This window comes from Mesocricetus auratus, unplaced genomic scaffold (genome assembly GCF_017639785.1).
Source record: "Mesocricetus auratus isolate SY011 unplaced genomic scaffold, BCM_Maur_2.0 Super-Scaffold_100008, whole genome shotgun sequence".
NCBI classification, from domain to species: Eukaryota; Metazoa; Chordata; class Mammalia; order Rodentia; family Cricetidae; genus Mesocricetus; species Mesocricetus auratus.
In genome coordinates, this window is record NW_024429192.1 from 77564404 (window position 1) to 77585342 (window position 20939).

The 20939-nt window shown below is 51.4% G+C and overlaps 1 protein-coding gene across 1 annotated transcript in view; it reads right to left on the reverse strand.

Annotated features, from left to right (window-relative positions):
• Positions 1 to 561: 561 nt before the first annotated feature.
• Prkar1b (protein kinase cAMP-dependent type I regulatory subunit beta) overlaps positions 562 to 20939 on the reverse strand; it is a 111470-nt gene continuing 91092 nt past the window's right edge. The window contains 3 exon segments of the mRNA XM_005080001.4: positions 562 to 2109; positions 3424 to 3505; positions 19780 to 19901. Of these exon segments, the coding sequence (XP_005080058.1) occupies positions 1937 to 2109; positions 3424 to 3505; positions 19780 to 19901 (377 nt within the window). The 3' untranslated portion in view covers positions 562 to 1936.

Sequence of the window (20939 nt, forward strand, 5' to 3'; positions counted from 1 at the left end):
ATTTTGTTTATTTGTTTTGTTTATTGAGACAGGGTTTCTCTGTGTAGCCCTGGTAGTCCTGGCACTTGCTCTGTAGACCAGGCCAGCCTCGAACTCAGAGATCCTCCTGTCTCTGCTTCCCAAATGCTGGGATTAAAGGCACACACCACCATTCCTGTTCAGCTTAATGATTTTTAAAGTGCACATGTGTGCGTGTGTGTTCCAGTGTGCCATGACATACATGTGTAGGTCAAAGGTCAGAAGTTGTACTTACCTTCCACCTGGTTTTGGAACAAGTTCTCTTATTTAGAGTTAGGTACACCAGGCTAACTGGTCTGAGCATGTCTAGGGTTTCTCCTGTTTGCCTATCCCACCTGGAATTATAGACAACTGATACCTTGTCTGGGTTTACATGGGCTCTGGAGATTTGAACTCAGGTCTTCCCAATTGCCTGAAAAGCACTTTACCTGCTGAGCCAACCCTCCCTGGCTCAGTGTTAATGGCTTGGAAATGCCAGAGCAGGTAAGAAAACCAACATATCTACAAAAAATTTAGACAGAGGCCTCCCAGGTCGGGAAAGAGTTCTTCATTGCACATTTAATAGCTCATGCAGCACTTGGTGACATAAATAGGGAATGGAGGAGCAGGTCCACAGAATCCACAGATAGTCCACGGTGCAGGCAGGACACACACGGCCAGGGCCACACAGGGAGGAGCTGATGGCCAGCTGGAAAAATCACCTCCCTAGACGTGCACAGCAAGGGAAAGGAGAGATTGATCACACTGTCTCATGACATGCCGATTACCCAAGGGACACTGAGCAGTTGTGGATACTCATGTGGCTCTCAGGCCTGGATGGCTCATATCACACTGCACTGGGGACAGGGTATTGATGGTTCAGTGTATGGGGTCAAGCCTGGTTCCAGTACATTTTCCCCCCATGTAAGGGAGAAGAGAGACTCAAGTGAGAGATGCTTTGGGTTCCGGGCAGGGACTCGGGTTTTACACAACGATTCTGGGGGAGGCTCAATGCCCACAGCTTTAACCAGCAAGCTGGAGTTCCTTGCTGTCCCTTGGGGTTTCCAATAGGCAGGTTGGCAGAACCATGGCTCCTGACCTCCAGGAGATGGGGACTCAGCCCAGACTCACCACTTTTGGAAAGCCCCAGCATCAGCCATGCTTCCTGCCCAATCTGGGCGTCCAGCCAGTGAGGGGTCACAGGCTTGGCCAACTGTCCTGACATGAGATCAGGATGTCCAGCCTACCCGGAAATGGACTTTCCAAGAGCCGTGAGGGCAAGTGACTGGTTTAAGCCACTACCTCCTGACTTTCTGGGGGCTATAGCTCAATCCTCAATTAGGAGGCTGGGATCTATTTGGGTCCGTTATGCCCCCCTGGGAATTGGGGGTAGTGGGCAGGGATCAAGAATGTCTTTCCTCACACTCTGTTTCTGCTCTCAAGCCTGAGTGTCCATTTAAGGACACCTCCATTTGACATAATCTGTCCTACACCTGGGCCTAGACCTGGGAGAATCTCAGAGGGACCAGGGACAGTGTCCTGATATCTTCCAGCTCTGGGGGAAAGCTACAAGGATAGCTGTGATCCCCCTCTTGAGACCTAGCAGGACACAGGGCCAGTTCGAGTATGGAGACCAGATAAGAATTCCCAGAAGACTTGAAGAGGGGATATGGTGATCCCAAAGATAAGGCTGCAGGGCCACTGTGGGGGAGCCAGCCATCACTTTCCTGGTCTGGGGATGGAGTTGTCTCTTGCCCTTTATTTTTAAAATGCACAAGATGGTTATTTATTCCAAAAGTGAGTCCAGAGAAGGGAGAGGCTCCGTGCCAGGCACCAGCCCCACCCAGCTGCTAACCAGCAGCTCCCAGGCCCCTGGCATGGGGAATGGGTCACAGGGCCACAATAGGAGCCCCCACAAGGGTGCAGGTGTAATGCAAGCTCAGACAGTGAGGGAGATGAAGCTGTTGTAACGCTGGATGTTTCTCTTCAGGATTTCAGAGCAGGGGCCCAGGACTCGCTCAAAACGAGGCCGGTCCAACTTCACACACTTGAGGGGACCCCGGGCCACCACAGTGGCTGCACGGGGCCGGTTCAGGAGCAGTGCAATCTCCCCTGGAGGGACGAGAGAAGAAAGTCAAGGCATAGAATGGCCTTCATTCCCAGTGGGATGCCGGGTTAACCTGCATTTTCTTCCTCCTTCTCTTCCTTCTTTCATTGAGACAGAGTCTCATATCTTCCAGGCTGGCCTAGAACTCATTCGTTATGGAGTTGAAGATGACTTTGAACTTCTGATCCTCTTGTCTCCTCCTGAGTACTGGAGATTTCAAACTGTACTATCATACCTGGTATATTCAGTGCTGGGGATTGAATCCATGAATCTTTAGCCCTGGTCTTGAATTATAAATGTAGCGTGTGTGTGTGTGTGTGTGTGTGTGTGTGTGTGTGTGTGTGTGTGTGTGTGTGTCTGTCTGTCTGTCTGTCTGTCTGTCTGTCTGCCTGCCTGCCTGCCTGTCTGTCTGTCTCTGAATGTATTTACCTGGGGACTGAACACAGCTTCCTATATGTATACCCAAGCATGCTACCACTGAGTGACAGCCTGGGCCCATTAAAAATGGATTTCTTTTTTTATTTAGAGACAGGATCTCAATAAGTTGCCTAGGACAGGCCATGAATATGCCATCAGCATTCCTGAAGCTAGGATGGCAAGTCCTGTACAAGTCAGTCTGGCGCAAACTCTCCCCTAGCTTACGTATGTCCCGTGAAATACTTGGAATATTTTTATATGAGCCAACACATTTGGGGCTGGGGATGCAGCTCATTGGTACAGTACTTGCAAAGCATGCACAGAGCCCTGGGTTCCATCCCAGCCCTGCATAAACCAGGCATGGTGAAACACACCTATGAACCCAGCACTCAGGAGGCAGAGGCAGGAGAATGGAGAACCCAAGGTCATCCTCAGTTACACATCGAGTTTGAAGCCAACCTGGCTTGCATGAGACTTTCTCAGCCCCCCCCCCGCAACACACACACCAAGAAAAACTGTGTTATTTATCTGAAATTCAAGTCTAGTTAGCATTGTCCTGGGATCTGCCTAGCAGCCCCACATGCATTAGACACTGTGATGTGGCCCAGGCCTCCTCATGACCTAGTTCCAACTGTGAGAACATTCTGGATATACTCAGGACCTTCTTTCTTGGCAGTTACAGGGGACAGCTTATGGTTTCTGCGTCTCTCTCCAGGGCTCTGCTCTCCCGCACCGGCAGCTGGCCCCCAGGACTGTCACTCTTGTGGTCTCAGGTCAGTCCTGGATCTCAGTTTGAGGTGACAACGGACTTGCCCTAACCCCCAGAGCCACCCTGGGGTCTCACGAAACCCATGCAGCTCCTGACCCAGGGCCCCAAATGAGATGTGGGGACCCCAACTCACCAAAGTAGTCAGAGGGCCCAAGGCGCCCCACTTCCACATACTCCTCATTCAGGGATCGTCGCTGGAGGACAGAAGCAGTGCCCTGTGGGGGAGGGGACAGGCACGAGTCAACCAAGTGTGGAGAGGTCAGTTGTTAGGGGGGCAGATTGGAAGCTGCTTATTGGGGTACATCACATTTTGGGCATCACTTGCTTTGATGGGCATGTGTTGGGGGTCACTTGTTGGAGGGTCACATGGGGAGTCTGCAGTAGGAGCCACTGCCTGTTTGTCCCTTCTTCCTGGCTCCTTCCCTCCATGTAGCTGTAGCTGCTTTCATCCTTAACTACACTGGTTTCTCCCTCCTCCTTTTCGGGTCCACCAGGCCTTCTGGGAGGCAGACACCCATGAGATCTGAGCTCTAAGTTGCTGGCTTGCTAATGCATCCTCCCAAACACTTACAGGCTTAGAGGGTCCTGTCTGAACCCTGCTTTTACTGACACAACAGAAGCTCCCCCAAATGGGGACCTACCCAGCACCTCCCCCAGAGGCCTTGGTGGTGACTGTGGGGATGGCCCCAAGGGTGCCAGTGCTTTGTCACTATGCTGAGAGCTGACCTTGGGCTGCAGCCTAAGGACAATGAGTTGTCCCACCACGTTGGGGGGGGGGTTCCAGGGAGGCAGGGAGGAGCATGGTCTCAGGGTCACACACCTGCTGAGCTATGCAGCCCCTCCTTTCTCCCAAGAGGGCAGCGGTTCTACAGATGAAGCTGGCTCAATGATTAACAAGGCAGCTGCAGTAGGTCAGTGGCCTCTGGGAACATTAAAAACAAGGCCAGGGCACCCAGGACGTCTGGGCAGCCAAATGCCTCCTGTGCTCACACATTCTGCTACCTGAGATGGGCACCACACATGGTTGGACCATGGCTGCTTCTAGGCAAACCCTTCCAGAGTCAGTATCCGCACCTGTCACCTTCAGGACTTAGGAAGGCGGAGAATGGCTTTCAGCATTGTCAGTAACTCCCAATAGCAGAGAACATCCAAGCCAGGTGTGGTGATTCATATCTAGAATCCCAGCTCTTAGGAAGCCGGGGCAGGGGGGTTGCTGTGAGTTTGAGGCCATTCTGGGCTACATAGTGAGACACTGACCAATAAACAAAGCCAAAGCAAAACAACAAAGATAACAACAAAAAAAGCTCACAAAAAAATGGGAAAAAGAGACCTTGAGTTGGCTCTGTGGGTAAAGTCACTTGTGATCAAGTCTAATGACCTGAGTTTGATCTTTAAGACCCACACAGTATAAGAAAGGAACTGTCCCCCAAAAGTTATCCTTTGACCTCCACACGTGCATCACCTCTTCACAAATAAGTAAATGTTAGAAAAGAGGCAGGGGTGGGGGAGGCTAGAGAGATGGTCCAGTGGGTAAGAGCAATTGATGTTCTTCCAAAAGACCTTCCTCCATGTCACATGACCCAAAACTGCCTGTAAATCCAGTTCCTAGGGAACCCACCGCCTTCTTCTGGACCCCATAGATATCCACACATATGTAGCAGACACTTGCACAAACTCACAAAAGAAGGAAGGGAGGGAGGGAGGGAGAGAGGGAGGGAGGGAGGGAGGGAGGGAGGGAGGGAGGGAGGGAGGGAGGGAGGGAGGGAGGGAGGGAGGGAGGGAGGGAGGGAGGGAGGGAGGGAGGCAGGCAGGCAGGCAGGCAGGCAGGCAGGCAGGCAGGCAGGCAGGCAGGCAGGCAGGCAGGCAGGCCAGGTGTAGACCAAATCTACAATCTCAGCACTCAGGAAACAAGTGCAAGGACAGAAAATTCAAGGTCATCCTAGGCTTCACAGAGCTTTCAAGAACAGCCTGAGCTATCCTTTCCAAACACAACACTGAGCTTGACACTGAGCATCAGTGTGTGTGATCCAGAGTTTAGCTCTGAGTTTCCACAGACTCTCATCAGCCTCCATGTCCCTGAGGCAGCTGCCCCAGGGCTTCTGCATCTCATTCAACACCCGCAGGGATATTGAGGTTCCTGGTCCCCACAGCCTCCATGTGGGTGTTGCTAGGTCTCAAGGGTTACCCACCATGCCAAAATATCCAGGTGCCACCCCCAAGGCCACTCTCTAGGCATAGACAGCACTCCATGGCAAGATGAGCTTCATCACCCAGGCTCACTCAGACCCAGTCTTGATAGAGTCTGTGGTCAGGCTGTGCCTGGCTTAATGACGACTCCCAGGTCAGCAGCTGGTGCCCACAGTGCCTGGAGTTCCCAGGTACCCTTAGCAACCCCGGAAACAGGACCCCCAACCTGGCTCCCGGGCCTCTGCATGTTTACGAATCGGGCTGATGGATGGAGTGGAGCATGTAAACATGAGACCACTCCGAGGCTGCTAGTGTGAGCAGCGAGCACGGGCGAGGAGCGCATGCTCATGCCCACCAGGGCCCCAACAGAAGAGATTATCCCCAGCTGTCAGGACAGCTCACTGTGGTGGGCTCCTGAGCTGACTTTGCTGTGTTAGGACCGGGGATAGAGGTTTGTGCTGGGGCTTCCAGGCCTTAACGTCAGAGCTGGGGATTGGTGTTGGGGAAAGTTTAGTCTGTACAGTGTTTGCCACATGACCCTCAGCATTCACTTAGAGCTGGACTTGGTGGCCTAAACTTATAATCTCGGTGCTTTTGAATCTCTACACATGCATTACACCCCTCCACACATTAAAAAAAAGTCATTTTTTAAAGTAATTCATTTGGGTCAGAGCAATGATTCAGTGGTTAAGAACACTCGCTGCTCTTCCAGGGGACCTGAGTTCAGTTCCCAGCACCCATGTCAGCCTCCTGACAGAAACAAAGGCAGAGTTAGGGAGATCTCTAGGGCTCACTGGCTGGCCAGCCTAGTCTTAATTGTCCATCCCTAGGCCAGTGAGAGGCCCTGTCTTAAAAACCAAGGTGGACGGCCCCTGAGGCCTCTGCATTCACTTGTTGTGGTAGTTTGAGCGTAACTGGTTCCCATAAACTCATAGGGAGTGGCACAATCAGGAGGTGTGGCTTTGTTGGAGGAAGTGCGTCACTGAAGGGGTAAGCTTTGAGGTCTCCTATGCTTAAGCTATGCCCAGTGTGACAATTCATTTCCTGTAGCCTGTAGATCAAGATGTAGGACTCTCAGCTCCTTCTCCAGCACCATGTCTGCCTGCATGGTGCCATGTCCCAGCATATTGATAATGAACTAAACCTCTGAAACTGTAAGCCAGCCTCAAACAAATGTTTTCATTTATAACAATTGGTCATGATTCCTCTTCAGAACAATAGAAACCCTAACTAAGACACTTGTACACACACACACATGCACATTCCTCCCACACTTGCACCCACCCCCACCCATACACACATGTATAAATACACACAAACCCAGGGTGGGGTATGCTGGCCTGGGGAGCTGGTGTACTGGCATGAACCTATCATACCAGCATTTAGTTCTCTCTTTCCACCATATGGATCCCCGGGATCAAATTTAGGTCATCATGCGTGGTGACGAGTGCTATCTTAGCCCACTAAACTATCTCACCAGTCCTTAATCCCAGAATTCTCAAGGGAGGGCAGGAGGATCTCAAATTCAAAGATAGCCAGAGCTACATAGCAACACACACACATACATACATACAGAGAGAGAGAGACAGAGACAGAGACAGAGAGAGACAGAGAGAGACAGAGACAGACAGACATCAAAAAACCCAAACAAACAGAAAGTCAACTTGATGTTGCTACATGCTGAAAAAACAAACAAACAAACAAACAAACAAAACAGGTGGGGAACTTAAGGGATCCCAGCTTGTTCTTCCTGAATCTCAGCAAGGTGCCCGGTCTTCCAGTCCTCTACCAGGTGCCTCATGATGGAACAAAAACTGCCATGGCTCTGGGAGTCACCAGATGCCATCCCTATACCATTAGCAAATAAATGAAGGGAACCTATGTCAACTCAAGTTTCTTCGCAAGTGAGCTGGGGATGGTCACAGAAACACCCATGAAAGGTGTCCGTGAGTATGAAATGTACATGAAGCCTCTACCTGGTAGACTCAGACGACAGAATCAGCAACTGTGTGTTGTGTGCCTCTCCAGGGTTGGGAATACTTCAGGGAACGTGCAGGCATGCCCCTGCCCTCAAAGGGTCAGCATACAGTAAATGTTAGAAGACAGAGCAGTCAATCCACAGACTCAGACAGAGGGAGCCCCAAGGGACATAGTCAGTACCACTAAGACACCAAGTGACCATGAAGCTGAGCTCCAGAAGCTAAAAGGAGTCAACCAGGGATGCAGGAGAAGCTGGCAAGACGCAGAGGTGGGTGAGGGAGGAGAGGAGAGCAGAAGTGGTCAAGCAGGGTGCCAGCAGGGGCAGGGGACTCTGTGCCTTCTACACATAACATGGGAACCCTTCTTGAAGGAAGGAAGGTTGGCTGGAACACCCATGCTTTGGGCCCCCAGATCCTGTGGGACAGAAAGAGACATCCCTGTTCCTCCTGTTGTGTTGCTATGGGGCTCTTTGTTATAGCAGCTCCTTTGTTGCTCTGACTAATACACTGTCTGGAACATAACTGTCACATTCCTCACCCTAAAGCCCCATGTCTGTGAAGCCAGAAAGCAGTATGCTCCCTCCACATGCTCCCAGGGGAAAAGAAAAAACACTCCCAATTCAAGGTCTATTCTGTGTTCCTAGTCGCCACAGAAATGACCAGACATCCTAGAGGACATGTCTAGAACCCAGGCCTGGAAAACACCCATGCCAAATTGCTGGCTCATAGTCTCCAAGTTCCTCATTGAAGATCCCAGTTCAGCTGAAGATCCGTGGCAGAGCTCAGGGGTGATGCAGGGGAATCGTCACTCCTGGGTGCCTGTGACGGGCGTGGTTACAGACAACAAATTTCCTTTTAACTGCTGTGACTTAAAAAAAGTTTTTTCTCCCCCCCTACAACATTAAGGAGGAAGTGTGACTTTCCTAAGAAGGAAGACAGTGAGGACCACGTGGGATCTACCGCTACAAGGCCAGGTCCCCCAGTTCCCTTTCCGTATCTTGCAGCCCTGCACGTGAAGACCACAAGTTGAACTGAGTGTCTTCCTCAATCACTGTCCACTTTATTTTTTGAGACAGGGGTCTCTCGCTGACCCTGCAGCTCACCAGTTCAGCTAGAGTGGCTGGCCAGCAGGCCCCAGGAATCCTCCTGTCTCCACCTTCCCTGTGTAGGGATTATAGTGGTGCATGCCACCACTATTGGCTTTTAGGTGGTTTCTGAATCAGTCAGGTCCTCTCGTTTATAAAGCAAGCCCTTCGTCAACTAAGTCACCTTCCTAACCCTTCCCCAGACATTTTTCAGATTCTAATGTGGTAGCTTCTAATAGGGAAGCCCAGCTCTCAGAGGTGGAGTTGGGGGAAGCCAGGTCTATTTGGGAGCCAGTTCCTGGGAGAAGACATCTTCTCGCCTAGTTGGTTCTCATAGCTGCTCACCAGTCACAGCCTTGGCCCTGAAGCCCCTCCCTTTCACGACGTCCATCTCTCCAGGGTGAATTGAGAAGTGACTGGGACCCTCACCTCTGCTGGAGAGATCCTTAAGCATCCAGTGAAAATCAAGTCGTGAATCCAGACACTGGGGACACTGAGGGAGTAGGTTAGGAGGGCAGTCAAGTAGGCCTAGCCACAAAGTGACCATAGAGCAAGAGCTATCATCCAGCAATGCAGAATCCTCCCAGAGAGTGAGAAGCAGCTGGTAACAGGCCAAGGTGGGAATAGGGAGATGAGGAGGGTGAAGAGGGGAAAACATTGACAATAGGGCAATCTCAGGGTGTCAGCAAGGGCCTACTTGGGGCAGGTGGCCATGTTTTCTCAGCACCCGCAAGGAAGTGTCCCAACTTAAGACCTCCGCCTGGGACCCACACCAGTATAAGCAGGAAAGTCCACGTCCAGAAACAGCCAGAGACCAGCTGAGGAGTGGAGAATCAAAAGGCATTTGGGTGAGAAGCACCCTGCACATGGACAGCAAGGAACTGAGCCTGACCGGGGAGGAGCCAGACCCCGTGCACATCTGAGGCTACCAACCCTCCGCTCCCGAACAGGGAACAGGCGAAACTATTTGCTTTATTTAAAGAAATATCTTTTAAAAGAATCTTAGTTTCATTTCCATACATGGCAGTGGGTCCTACCATCCATAAATGAAAAGTGACACAAGCCATTGGAGACAGATGTGGGAGGTGCATTGCAAACATGCTGGAGGCCCATGGGGACAGGGGTGCCCATGGGGACACTCACACACATGGGGACACACACCTGTGCATATGGAGATATGCGTGCAAATGGGAACCAATACTCATAGAGGCCCAGCACCCACAAAGTCATGCAAGCACATAGACACATGCATGTGTTTGGGGCTCATGCATGCCCATGCTGTGAATGGAGGGTAGCCCATACCCTGCATGGATAAGATCTGCCTACCCCAGAGACCCCAGAAACAGCTCCACTGGGAGTGGGGTGATGAGACCATGAGTGATGAGGAGGAAGATGGAAGCCATGGGCTTGTCCTCAGTGTCATGAAAGCTGTCCCACTCCAGGGATTCAGGGCTAGCCTGCAGCTGCTGTGTGTACTCATAACTCATTTTTATCTACATGGATGCCAAGACTGAACTCACATATCACACACACATGGACATGGATGGAGGTAACCTCTGCCTGGGGAACATATCCCAGAAGACTTGTTTTAATTTTGAGACAGGAGTTTGCCATGTAGCCCAGGCTGCCCTCAGACTTTTGATACTATACCTCAATTTCCCAAGGGCTCTACCATGTCCAACCTCCCAAATCATTATTTATCATTATCATTATCTTATTACTATTATTATTATTTGAGATGGGTTCCCTTGTAGCCCAGGCTGACGGAGGATGACAACCAGCTTCCAGGTTTGGTTTTAGTTTTGGTTTTATGAGACAAAGTTTAGTATGTTGATGAGGCTAGCCTCAAATCCATTCCATAGACCAGGCTGACCTTAACTTCTAGCCTTCCTGCTTCATTTTCCCAGGTTCTGGGCTAACTGGCATGTACCACAACATCTAGTTTAACATGTAAGGCTTTTTTTCCTCCTGTAGTGCTGAGGATCGAACTCACAACCCTGCACATGTAGACCTGCCTCCACACCTGTAGGTTTCTGTGGTTTTGTTTGTTTGTTTGTTTGTTTGTTTTGCTTTGCTTTGCTTTGGTTTTTTTCAAGAGCATGTATAGGTTTTAAGGAAAGCGATCACCACAATTAACAGTTTTCCACGTGGAAGCTGATTTCAACTATAGCTCCTCCACCCCACCCCCACCCTGTACAAAGCCGGTCTGCGTGGGGGGGGGGAGGGGGGAGCTCCCCCCGCCCGTGACTTTCCCTAGAGCTCCTGCTGATTGAGTAGCTTCTCCTACCTTAAGCAGCTTGGGCTCTCATGGGCGAAGGTGCCCTGATCCGCCCTCCCCTCGTGCCTCGCTCGGCTGCCTGTCTGTAACACGGCTGGCTACAGCCTGTCCTTTCGACAACTGAGCAAACACACCAGCCTGGTGGGCGGCCGAGGTCAGCTTTTGTGCCAGTGTTTAATGGTTCATCCGTGAGGTCTGGGCCATGGCAGAGGCACGGCCCAGCAGCTCCAGTGGGAAAACAGACATTAACTTGGATTCCGGCGCCACAACTCTCAGGATGGGGACAGGTGCCAATGAGGGCCTGGGGCGCATAGCTCCGAGCAGTCAAAGCCCCTGTGAGAGGGTCCCCTTCTGCAGGGTCAGTCTCTGTCACACATACCCCAAGGTTGAGTCTGTCCAGCAGGTGTACAAACAGTGGCTCTAATGAAGTTCCAGAACTCCAGGGCAGGTAGACATGGCATGCAGGGGTCAGCAAGACAAAGGTAGGGGCAAGAGACAGTATGTGGGCACCACTGGCCATGTAGGGCCCTGCTCCCTGTGCCCTTCTGAGGTTCCTTTCCCGTCCCCACCCCACCACACCTCACCATCTGCTGGAGAAGCAGGCTGCACACCGGCCTTACACACTGGCCTCTGGAAAACTCGGCCAAGCAGAGGTAAAGTGAATGTTCTAGACTAGCACTGGGTTGCTGGGGTGGGCATGAGGCACCAAGCTCCATCTGGGGAGCCCATGGCCTCATCTCCTGGGTGAGGCCCAGTGTCTGCTTTTGAATGCATACCCCAGCTCATCTTCAGAGCATCCGTGGCCCTATCTGCTGAACTCCTCCTGAACACCGGTCCCTATCCCAGCTGACCCCACATCAGTGGCTCCCATTCCTACTGACCTCCACCAAAGCTCCCCCATCCTGACTGACATCATCCTCAATGGCCCTCATCTTCTCTCACCTTCCTGCTCTTGGTGGCGCATTGTCCCTGCTAATAATGGAACCCCCTGCTGTTCTGTCCCATAGATGGACACCCTTGCTGACCTCTATAGATGGGCTCCTCTTTCTGACTTCCCCTTAGACAGAACCCCCCTTGCTCATCTCCCCCATCATTTCCCCCATCCTGGCTGACCACCCAATAATACCTGCCATCCAGAAGTACCTGAGCCCAGTGATTCTGTCCCTGCCACCTCTACCCACCACGGTCCACACCCCACTGCCCTCCTTCTGGCTTTCTTCCATCCCTACCCGACCAACAGAGAGTTCCAGAACCTACTCCAAAAGGATCTCCATCACCTTTCATCTACTCATTGAGGCCCTGGAAGGTCTTCCCAAAGGGTGCTGCCACAACTGACTTTGTCCCTTCATCTATTATGGGTTGGATGTGCCAGGAACCCTCCTCCTCTATAGCCATGGTATCTGGAGCCCTGAAGTCACCTTGTCCAAGTGAGTCCCAGGCTCTAAATGGCAATATATTCACCCCTACAAACGAGATACGCCTTGCCCTACTTTTACTTTCAACCCAGGAGAACACAGGCCCCAAGGATACTTGTTCTCCAGGTGCAGCTGGGTGGGGCTTGCACAGGCAGTTAGCCCTTTGACACAGCCTGGGACTAATGTCCCGCATCTACAAGTCCAGAGTGCATCAGGTGCCTGATAGGCACAGCTTCCTGCCTCTGCCATACTCTATTTTTCTTGTCCAGTTATGGCCTCTCCACCTGCCAAGCCTCCTGCCGGATAGGGGAGAAACTCAAATGGAGGTCTGGTTGTTCTCTCAGAGATCCATAGCCACCACCACGCCCAGATCTCAGGTCTCCTAACGCCAGGGGAGTTCCACCAGCTGCTCCAGCCAGCAACCCAGTGTGCTGCGTGTGTACACACGAGTGTATGTGACGTGTATGCAAGAATGCGGGTGCTGCTTAGGGGCACGCATGCAAGTATTTTGTGTGTGTGTTGTACAAACATGGGTGCTTGTGCTATGTGCACAAGTGTGTGAGCAGTTGTGTGATGCTGTGTGGGTATCTGTGTTATGTACCCATAAGTATCAATGCTGTATGGTATATACTGTGTGTGTGCATGAGAGAGTGCATGCTATCCTGTGCGTGAGTAAAGGCACTGTGTTCATATGATTGGGTATGTTTGTGTGTTAAGTGTGCACATGCTGTTTGTGAATGAGGGTGCATCCATGAGTGTGTGTGCTGTGTGCATGTGATTGTGTGCCGAGTAGATGGATCTGCATGTATGAGTGTATTGTGTACAGGAGAGTATAGACAAGTATGTGCAAGTGATGGTGTGCTGTGTGAGAAATACATGCTTTCCCTATGTGTGTGTCTGTGTTGGCTGCATGGTGAGTGGGCATATTGTGTATGTGCATTGTGTGTGTATTTTCTGTGTGAATGTTGGACATGTTTGTTTGTTTGTTTGCTTGTTTGAAATGAGGTCTTGCTGTATTACTCAGGCTTGTCACTTATTTATTTATTTTTTATTGAGACGGGGTCTCTTTATGTAGCCCTGGCTGGCTTCAAACTCACAGAGATCCATCTACCTCTGCCTCCTGAGTATTGGGATCGAAAGCCTGCAACATCACTGCCCAATTCAGGCTTGTCTTAAACTCCTGGGCTCAAGCTCTTGCCTCAGCCTCCCAAATAGCTGGGACATTCTGACAGATGTGAAACTATCACTCCCTGTGGGAGTCAGTGCCACCAAACTGTCTTTGTAGATATGTTTAAAATGTAAACTTCTTGTTATGTGTATTTTATCACTGGAATTCAAGCTATATGTGACCAGCCTCAATTCACCCCACATGCCCTTAGGATCCTATTCTGGCCTCTTCCACATCCCTTACCTAGCAGGGCCTAACCCCATCATGCAAGGCAACCCCTCAACTCCTGCTGTCTCTGCCCTGACTGGACTCTGCCCGTTTCCTGGGGGTGCAGAGATCATGCTCTACTATCAACAGATATTTTTCATTACAAGCCCTTGAGCTGAGTTCCAGACAGCATTAGGGCTGTGGAGGAGCCATGGTCAGTGCATGGGTGTCTCCTTGGCAGGACCACTGTTCATTCCTGCACTGTGCTCCCAAGAGTGGCTTCCCAAGATATGAGCCTAGCTCAGTCCTGCTTTCTGGTGGTCCAAGGCCTGTATGGATTGCAGCAGAGGGGCTGATTTCAGGGCTGTATGGGACAGTCATGGGATGCAGTGGTTCAGGGTTCCACAGACGGCTGGTTTATCCAGACTGGCTTGCACATCTGTTTGGGTTTTCCCAGCAAAACATCTGTCCTCATAGGAATTGCTTCTGCACAGTGTTTGAGGCGCCTCTGTGGAGCCAGGAGTCTCAGCTGGGTAATCCCGGACCATGGAAGCCAGCAGATACATTCCACATCTGTCTCACTGGGGACACATGCGACTGGCAGGGTAAGGATGATGGGAAATTGGATTCCAATGTCTGCAATGGAGGCCTGGGATGTGGGGGCCACTGGGTCTCTGGAGAAGTTGAAGGAATGGGAACAATATGCCTTTGATACTGGTTTGGGAAGAATGTTCTATGTTGTTGGTTGTTTTCTTCTTCCTCTTCTTCTTTCTCTTCTTCTTCTTCTTCCTCCTCCTCCTTTTTTTCTTCTCATCTTCTTTTCTTTTCTTCCCTCCTCCTCCTCCTCCTCCTCCTCCTCCTCCTCTTTTCCTTCTCCTTCTTCTCCTTCTTCTTCATTGAGACAAGGTCTCATGTAGCCCAGGCTGGACTCAAGTTGGATCTGCAGCCAAGAATGGCCTTGAACTTTTAATCCTCCTGCCTGCACCTCTAAAGTCCTGGGTTACAAACATGTGCCCTCTCACTCAGTTTATGTGGTGATAAGGAAAGAACCCAGAGCTTTCTTTGTGCGTGCCAGGCAAGCATTTTACCACAGGAACACATTCTCAGCCCTCATTTTAGCTTTTACTTTGAGACAGGGTCTCACTCTTAGAGAATAGCCTGCCTCAGAGACTCTGATTCTCACAGGAATTCTCTGAAACCAAACGATAGTGTGCGTTTGGAAGGTCAGTTTGTCCACTGTGAGCCAGAGAGGAGGCTCCCTTCCCTATGAGCTGTAGCACCCGACGCCCCAGCCACTAGGAGAATGTAGCTGTGATGGACCCAGGATGGAGCCTTGGCAAACAAGCCCTAGGAGGATTTCTTCCACACCTAGCTAAAGAGAACACCGAGCCCTGCTGACTCAAAGTGACCATGCTAACTTTCCATGAGAAAGACACAGGTCAGCATCCTTGGGCCTCTGTGATCCTCTTGGTGGGCTATGCTCTTAGGGGCTTCCCTAGTCCACTGGGTGGGGTCTGAGTATTGGGCACTCATGATTACCAAGTGGTCCAGGCATGGTGAAGCCAGACTTCCCTGGGAATCCTGACATCTCATCACAGTGGCTCCAGCCAATAAGCTGGAAAACACTGCAGAATGAGATCACCCAGTGCCAGACACACACAGGGTATAAGCAATGCCCCCGCCCCCCTGAGAAAGCCCTGCACCTTGGAATCAACAGGCACCGGCAGTTTCTGAGCCCTGCTTGGCTCTTGGGAGTTCCTTCCAGCCCAGCCCAGAGGCAAATTCACTGTGTTGCCAGCTGTGTCTCCCAAACCCTCATGACATTGCAAACCCCATCCACATGGCCCTAAGGCAGGAAGAACAGAGCTGTGTCTCCACTAAGGATGGCTGGATGCCCCCCTCCCCCAGTCCAGGTTAGGGCAGAGCAGTTAGCTGACAGCTACACCCCACATGTCTCCCATGACAGGGACAAACATAAGGCCTTTAGGTTTCAGATGCGCTCAGGAGGCCCCATTGAGAGCTGTGACCTTGGCCTGGGATTCTAAGGCACTGGATGCCCCCTCTTGACTCATGTGAGGAGTTTGGGCTACCCAGGCAACATGCACTGTTGTCAGATGCAGCATATAATGTGTATGGTACTTATATCCAACAATGCAATCTTACAACAACACACCCTTCCAATCTCATGTGCTCCCATGCCAGACAAACTCAGCAACATGTACATCAGTTATCAGAGCGAGAAATCACTGAGAGCCTTTTCCAGGGGCCCTCTGTGCAGCCTCTCTACCATGTGGTCCAGTATCAGGAGGTCCAACACAACTGGTACCTGTTCATAGGCTTGTGTCATCTATAAGACACTTTTCCTATCTCAAAAACTTCTACTTGAACTTCAATACCCCAATCCTACCTGCCCTCCTCTTCCTCATCTTCTGGTGGCTTTTTTCTCATGACAATAGACCATCTGTTACTTGGAGACAACTTCTCACCTTTCTGCCTGCCTTGCTTCTGTCCTGATTCCTTGTTCAATTTATTCTACATCGACGATCTCATGTGATTTCTTGTATCACACACTCTAATGGTCACCTCAAACCCAGAATAAAAGAGCTTGAAAGGCCCTAGCTAGCAGGACTCCAACAACTGCCCAAGCCCCAGAATCCCCTATAGTCTCTCTTCCCAGCCAGTTCCACCCCAGACCATGGACCCGAGACCCTCACTCCCCGAATCCTTATCTCTGAGATGTCCTGAGCTATAGGCAAACAGTGTCCTTTCTCTGCAATGTCTGCCTCCCTTGCAACTCTTCTCATAAGGGTTGCCTGGGGCTTGCCACACCTACAGCCAAGAGAGCTGAAGCATGGCTCCACACAGCTCCTGCAGACCCCAAACCTTCTCCAGATACTACTCCCAAAGAGAGGAGCACAGGAACCAACAGAATGACATTTAAAACAGTTCAAGGAGCCGTGAGAACAAGGGCAACAATGAGTAAGGGCGTGAGTTTGAGGCGTAAATACACTCCATGGAGCCACAGTGCCTCTCGTGGAGTAGGGCCCGCACAGGTCCAGACTCGATGACCCTGAACAGAGCAAACATGTCCCTCGGGGCGCCTGGGTGCAGTGTATGTCTGGCCTTCTTCCTGCAGGCCTGCAAAGGTGCCCTCTATACCCCAGCATAGAGGCAAGCAGTCTGATGCTAGGCTGTGTTCCCATGCCTGGGAGCAGCTGAGAGATGTGTTGTTTTACAGTTGCTTCAACACGGTGGACATTCATAAAATTAATTTGCTAAGCAAGGAGATAAATCCAATCCAGTGTTCCCATGGCAACACCTCCCATGCTGCCCAATTTCAGTCTTGGGATTTTATGGGAAGCCATCCTTCCTGGTCCAGCTGCTTCCCTGGACACTCAGGGCCCAAGAATGGGGGGTGGGGTGGGGGTTGGGGTTGGCAGCTTAAATTGAGGAATGCAGGTCTGGAATCTGAGCTGCTGGGAACTCACTTCTCCCGCCCAGCTCCTGCTCCACTCCTCTTGGGTTTTCCTGGAGAGCTGTGGGAGACCTTGGATCCCGATGAGGTCACCCATGCCTCCAGGTCCTGGCAGGCCCAGCCCAAGCCCATGGTACCCCCACTGGGAGGTGAGCCAGAATCTGTGTCCTGCCAAACACAGGCCAAGACCCAGCAAAGACTCCGTCCTGTCTCAAGGGCTCCTGGCCCAGGGTAGCCCACCCTAGGCTGCACACAGAGGGACAAGGCGGTGCGGGTGACACAGCAGGGGTGAGCTCAGAAGGCCGTGGGGCCCTGCACCACCCCGCTGTGCCTTCCACCTTTGTGTTCTAGGCGCCTGGCTCCCACCAGTGGGCGTGCCTGCAGGAGGCACACCCAGCTCCGGCCCTGTCTGCTGAGTGTTTTCTAGAAGCTCTGAGGATCAGGTATCTGAGAGGTTGGCAAGCTTCCCCATCCAGCTCAAGGACAGCTGGTATGAATACAGCAATGAGAAAGAAGTTCCGTGGCCTCTGAGGGCTCCATCCTGCAGAGATCCCTGTGGAGCCCCAAAACTGGCCACCCAATGCCCTAATCTGCCAGTGTGACATCCTGTAGCCCTCAGAGCTCTGAGGCTCAGGGACAGGTAGAGACACCCCCCCACACACAGCCACTGGGGACAGAGGATAAGGATACAGGGATGTGGGCTTCACATCTATGCTTCCCAGGACTTCGGTACCCTCCTCCAGCTGATAAGGACGCAGTTTACAAAACAATTTCAGGAAATCCACACTAGGAAAATGTGACAACTACAGAATGAGGCTGTGAGACTTGGGGGTAGGGGTGGGGGCAGCCCAGGAGTGAGGGAAACAGGAGACTTCACGCCTCAAGGAGTGGGGCTCAGACACAGCAGCTGGGCATGCCTGCCCACATCCCAGAGGGTTTAACCCTGGATGCACATCTGGCTTAGATGTGGCCGCAGCTTCCCCCTGAGCCATGTGAATAAGCTTCAAGGCCCCCGAGGCACATTCTGGTTCTAAGCGGCTCTGATCCCCACAGACCTGGGGTCTGTGGGTTGACTTGCCACATTCAGCTAATCACAGAGGAAGAAGGGGGGGGGGCAGGGAAGCCACGTTGCCAAGGAGACCACTTCAAACACATTTTATAAGGTTGTGAAAACTATACCTTCCCCTGGGGTTGGGTTACATCTCAGAGGCCTAGACAATACGCTGTTCATGTGAACAAGGCCCAACCTCTCGGTCATCTCCAATGAAGGGGGAAGATGATTGATGTTGAGGCCACCCTGGGACACAGTAGCCTTCTTGGAAACCTTTCTGCATTGAGGACATTGGGGCCTTACAGAGAAGCTGGTCCCAGTCCAACCCTACTGCCTAAGATTCCCCCGCCAGGTATCCCAGCAGTCCACACACAGCTCAAACAGCAGATCCTTCTGGATGATCAGGGGGCACCCTGAGGTCAAATCTCACACCTTCACCAGAGAGACATGAGGAGAGGGAGGGACACATGGCAGAGCAGGGCATAACCAAACTGTTTATAGAGTGAGACTCTGTTTCAAAAAGCCAAAGAGAGGGTGGGGAAAACAGCTCAGTAAGTGAAGTGCTTACCATAAAAGCATGAGGACCTGAGTTTGATCCCAGCATCACATAAAAAGTCGGGGGAAAGTGGCATATCCTTGTAAGCCCAGGATTAGGGACATAGGGACGAGAGGGTCATTGGGACTGCCTAACTTCCCTCCTGCCACTGGTGTTCTTCCTCCCCTCTTTTCCCCTCATTGAGACAAGGTCACCCCAATCCTCCTGTCTCAATCTCCCAAGTAGTGTGTGATATTCACAGGTGTGTATCACCACACACAGCACACCTGCATTTCTCAACCAGAAGACGGGCTCCAATACACACTCAGAGCAGCACCACTCTGGGGCCAGTCATGACTAAACACACAAAGGTTCAGAACAGAGGACTTTCAGAACTAGGGGGCACAGGAGACAACGCTGGGGATAAGGCTAAGGCCAGATGCCCTCAAGACGGGCATCCTGGAAGTTCTGCACAGTTCCCACTCGGATGTCAGCCATCACTCTGGCTCTTAGAGCCTGAAAACCAACTGTGTTCCTCTGGACAATTTGTCAGATAGATGTCTCTAACATGACTGCATCTTTCTTTCTAAAATGATCAGGGGTAGCCTCTTATGCCTTGCGTCTGTGTGAATTCAAGACCACCACATGCGCGCGCGCGCACGCACACACACACACACACACACACACACACACACACACAGAGGTTACAGTGCAAAGGCTCTGGCTTCAGCCTATACACAAGCCTGAGTCTTGGGGACTAAGGCGCTGGGATGCAGGAAGTGGCCTCATTCTAGTCTTGACCAGAACAGTCATTTGCTCTATGCATGGTTCTAGTCTTCTCCCCATTTCACAGGTGCGTGTGCGTGCATGTGTGTGTGTTATGCAATGCCACCACACCTGGCACCATTTTAAGAGTTACTCTTTTTATCTCAACAGCAGACAACCGGGGGCAGAGGTGTGAGGCTATCGCCCCCACTGTCCCATGTGGGCAGCTGTGGGAGGAGGTGGGGGCTGGGGTGGTGAGGGAGTACAGAGCAAGCCAAAGCAGCACTGGCTTCCACTCAGGCATGCCCAGAGCCCCTTGGTACCAACAGCCGCCTAGGACTCACCTCTGTGATGATATAGAAGTCATCCCCAGGCTCCCCCTGAACGACGATTTTCTCTCCATCTTCAAACTGCACAGGCTCCAGGGCATCAGCTACAGTCAGGCGTTCCCACTTCTCCAGGGATTCTGCAGGAAGACGCAAGGGGTCACAGGTCACACCTCGCTATCATGGGGCCTCCATTGCTCTTTACATTATTTATTGAGGCAGGGTCTCTCAATTAAATACAGAGCTCACTGATATGACTAGCCTCTTGCTCATCAGCTTGCTCCTCCCATCACCACCTCCAGAGACTTGAATAATAGGCAGGCTTCCACACCCACCCAGAATTTATATGGGTGCTGGGTTCCAAACTTCAGTCCTCATGCTTATACAGCAAGGACTGTAACCACGGAGTGACCTCCCCAGATTCGTGTTTGTTTTGAGACAAGGCCTCACTCTATATTCCAGGTTGGGCTTGAACTCACTGTGTGATGGTTAGTTTCAGCTATTAATTTAAATAATGAGGATAATCTGGAAAGAAAGTCTCAGCGAGGGATGGTCTAAATCAGGTTGGACAGTGGACAGTCTGTGGAGGATTGTCTTAATTCCTTAATGGATGTGTGAAGATCCAGCCTGGATGGGTACCATCTCCTAGTTGGGGATCTTGGACTGTGTAAGAGTAGAGAGGGCCGGCTGAACACTAAGCATTCATGCCTTTATTCTGTCTCTGTCTCTGTTGTGGATGTGATGTGACCAGCTGTCTCAGGTTCCTGACACCAGGACTTCTCCACGAGAAGCTCTACCCCAGAACCGGTTCTCCCCCAAGTTGCTTCTTGTCAGGGTGTTTTTCATCACAGCAACAGAAATGAAATGAGGACTTACTGGGTAGCCCTGGCTAGCCTCACTGAATGCTGGGTTTACAAGCTTGAGCCATCATGACCATCTCTGTTGTTGTGATACTCAGAAAGGACACGCCCACCACTAGTTTGGGCAAAGCCACTTAAATCTGATGCTGAGTTAGTCTGTAAATGCTTAGAAATGCCACAGGCCGCTGCTGCCTTGCTCACACCTTCCCATCCCTGACACTGCCCATGCCCGGCCCCCAGAGAGGAAGAAAAACATAATAATGTGGGAGTTTTCTGTGAGAAAACCATGGTCACCTTTTAACTATATCCCCCTCCCTG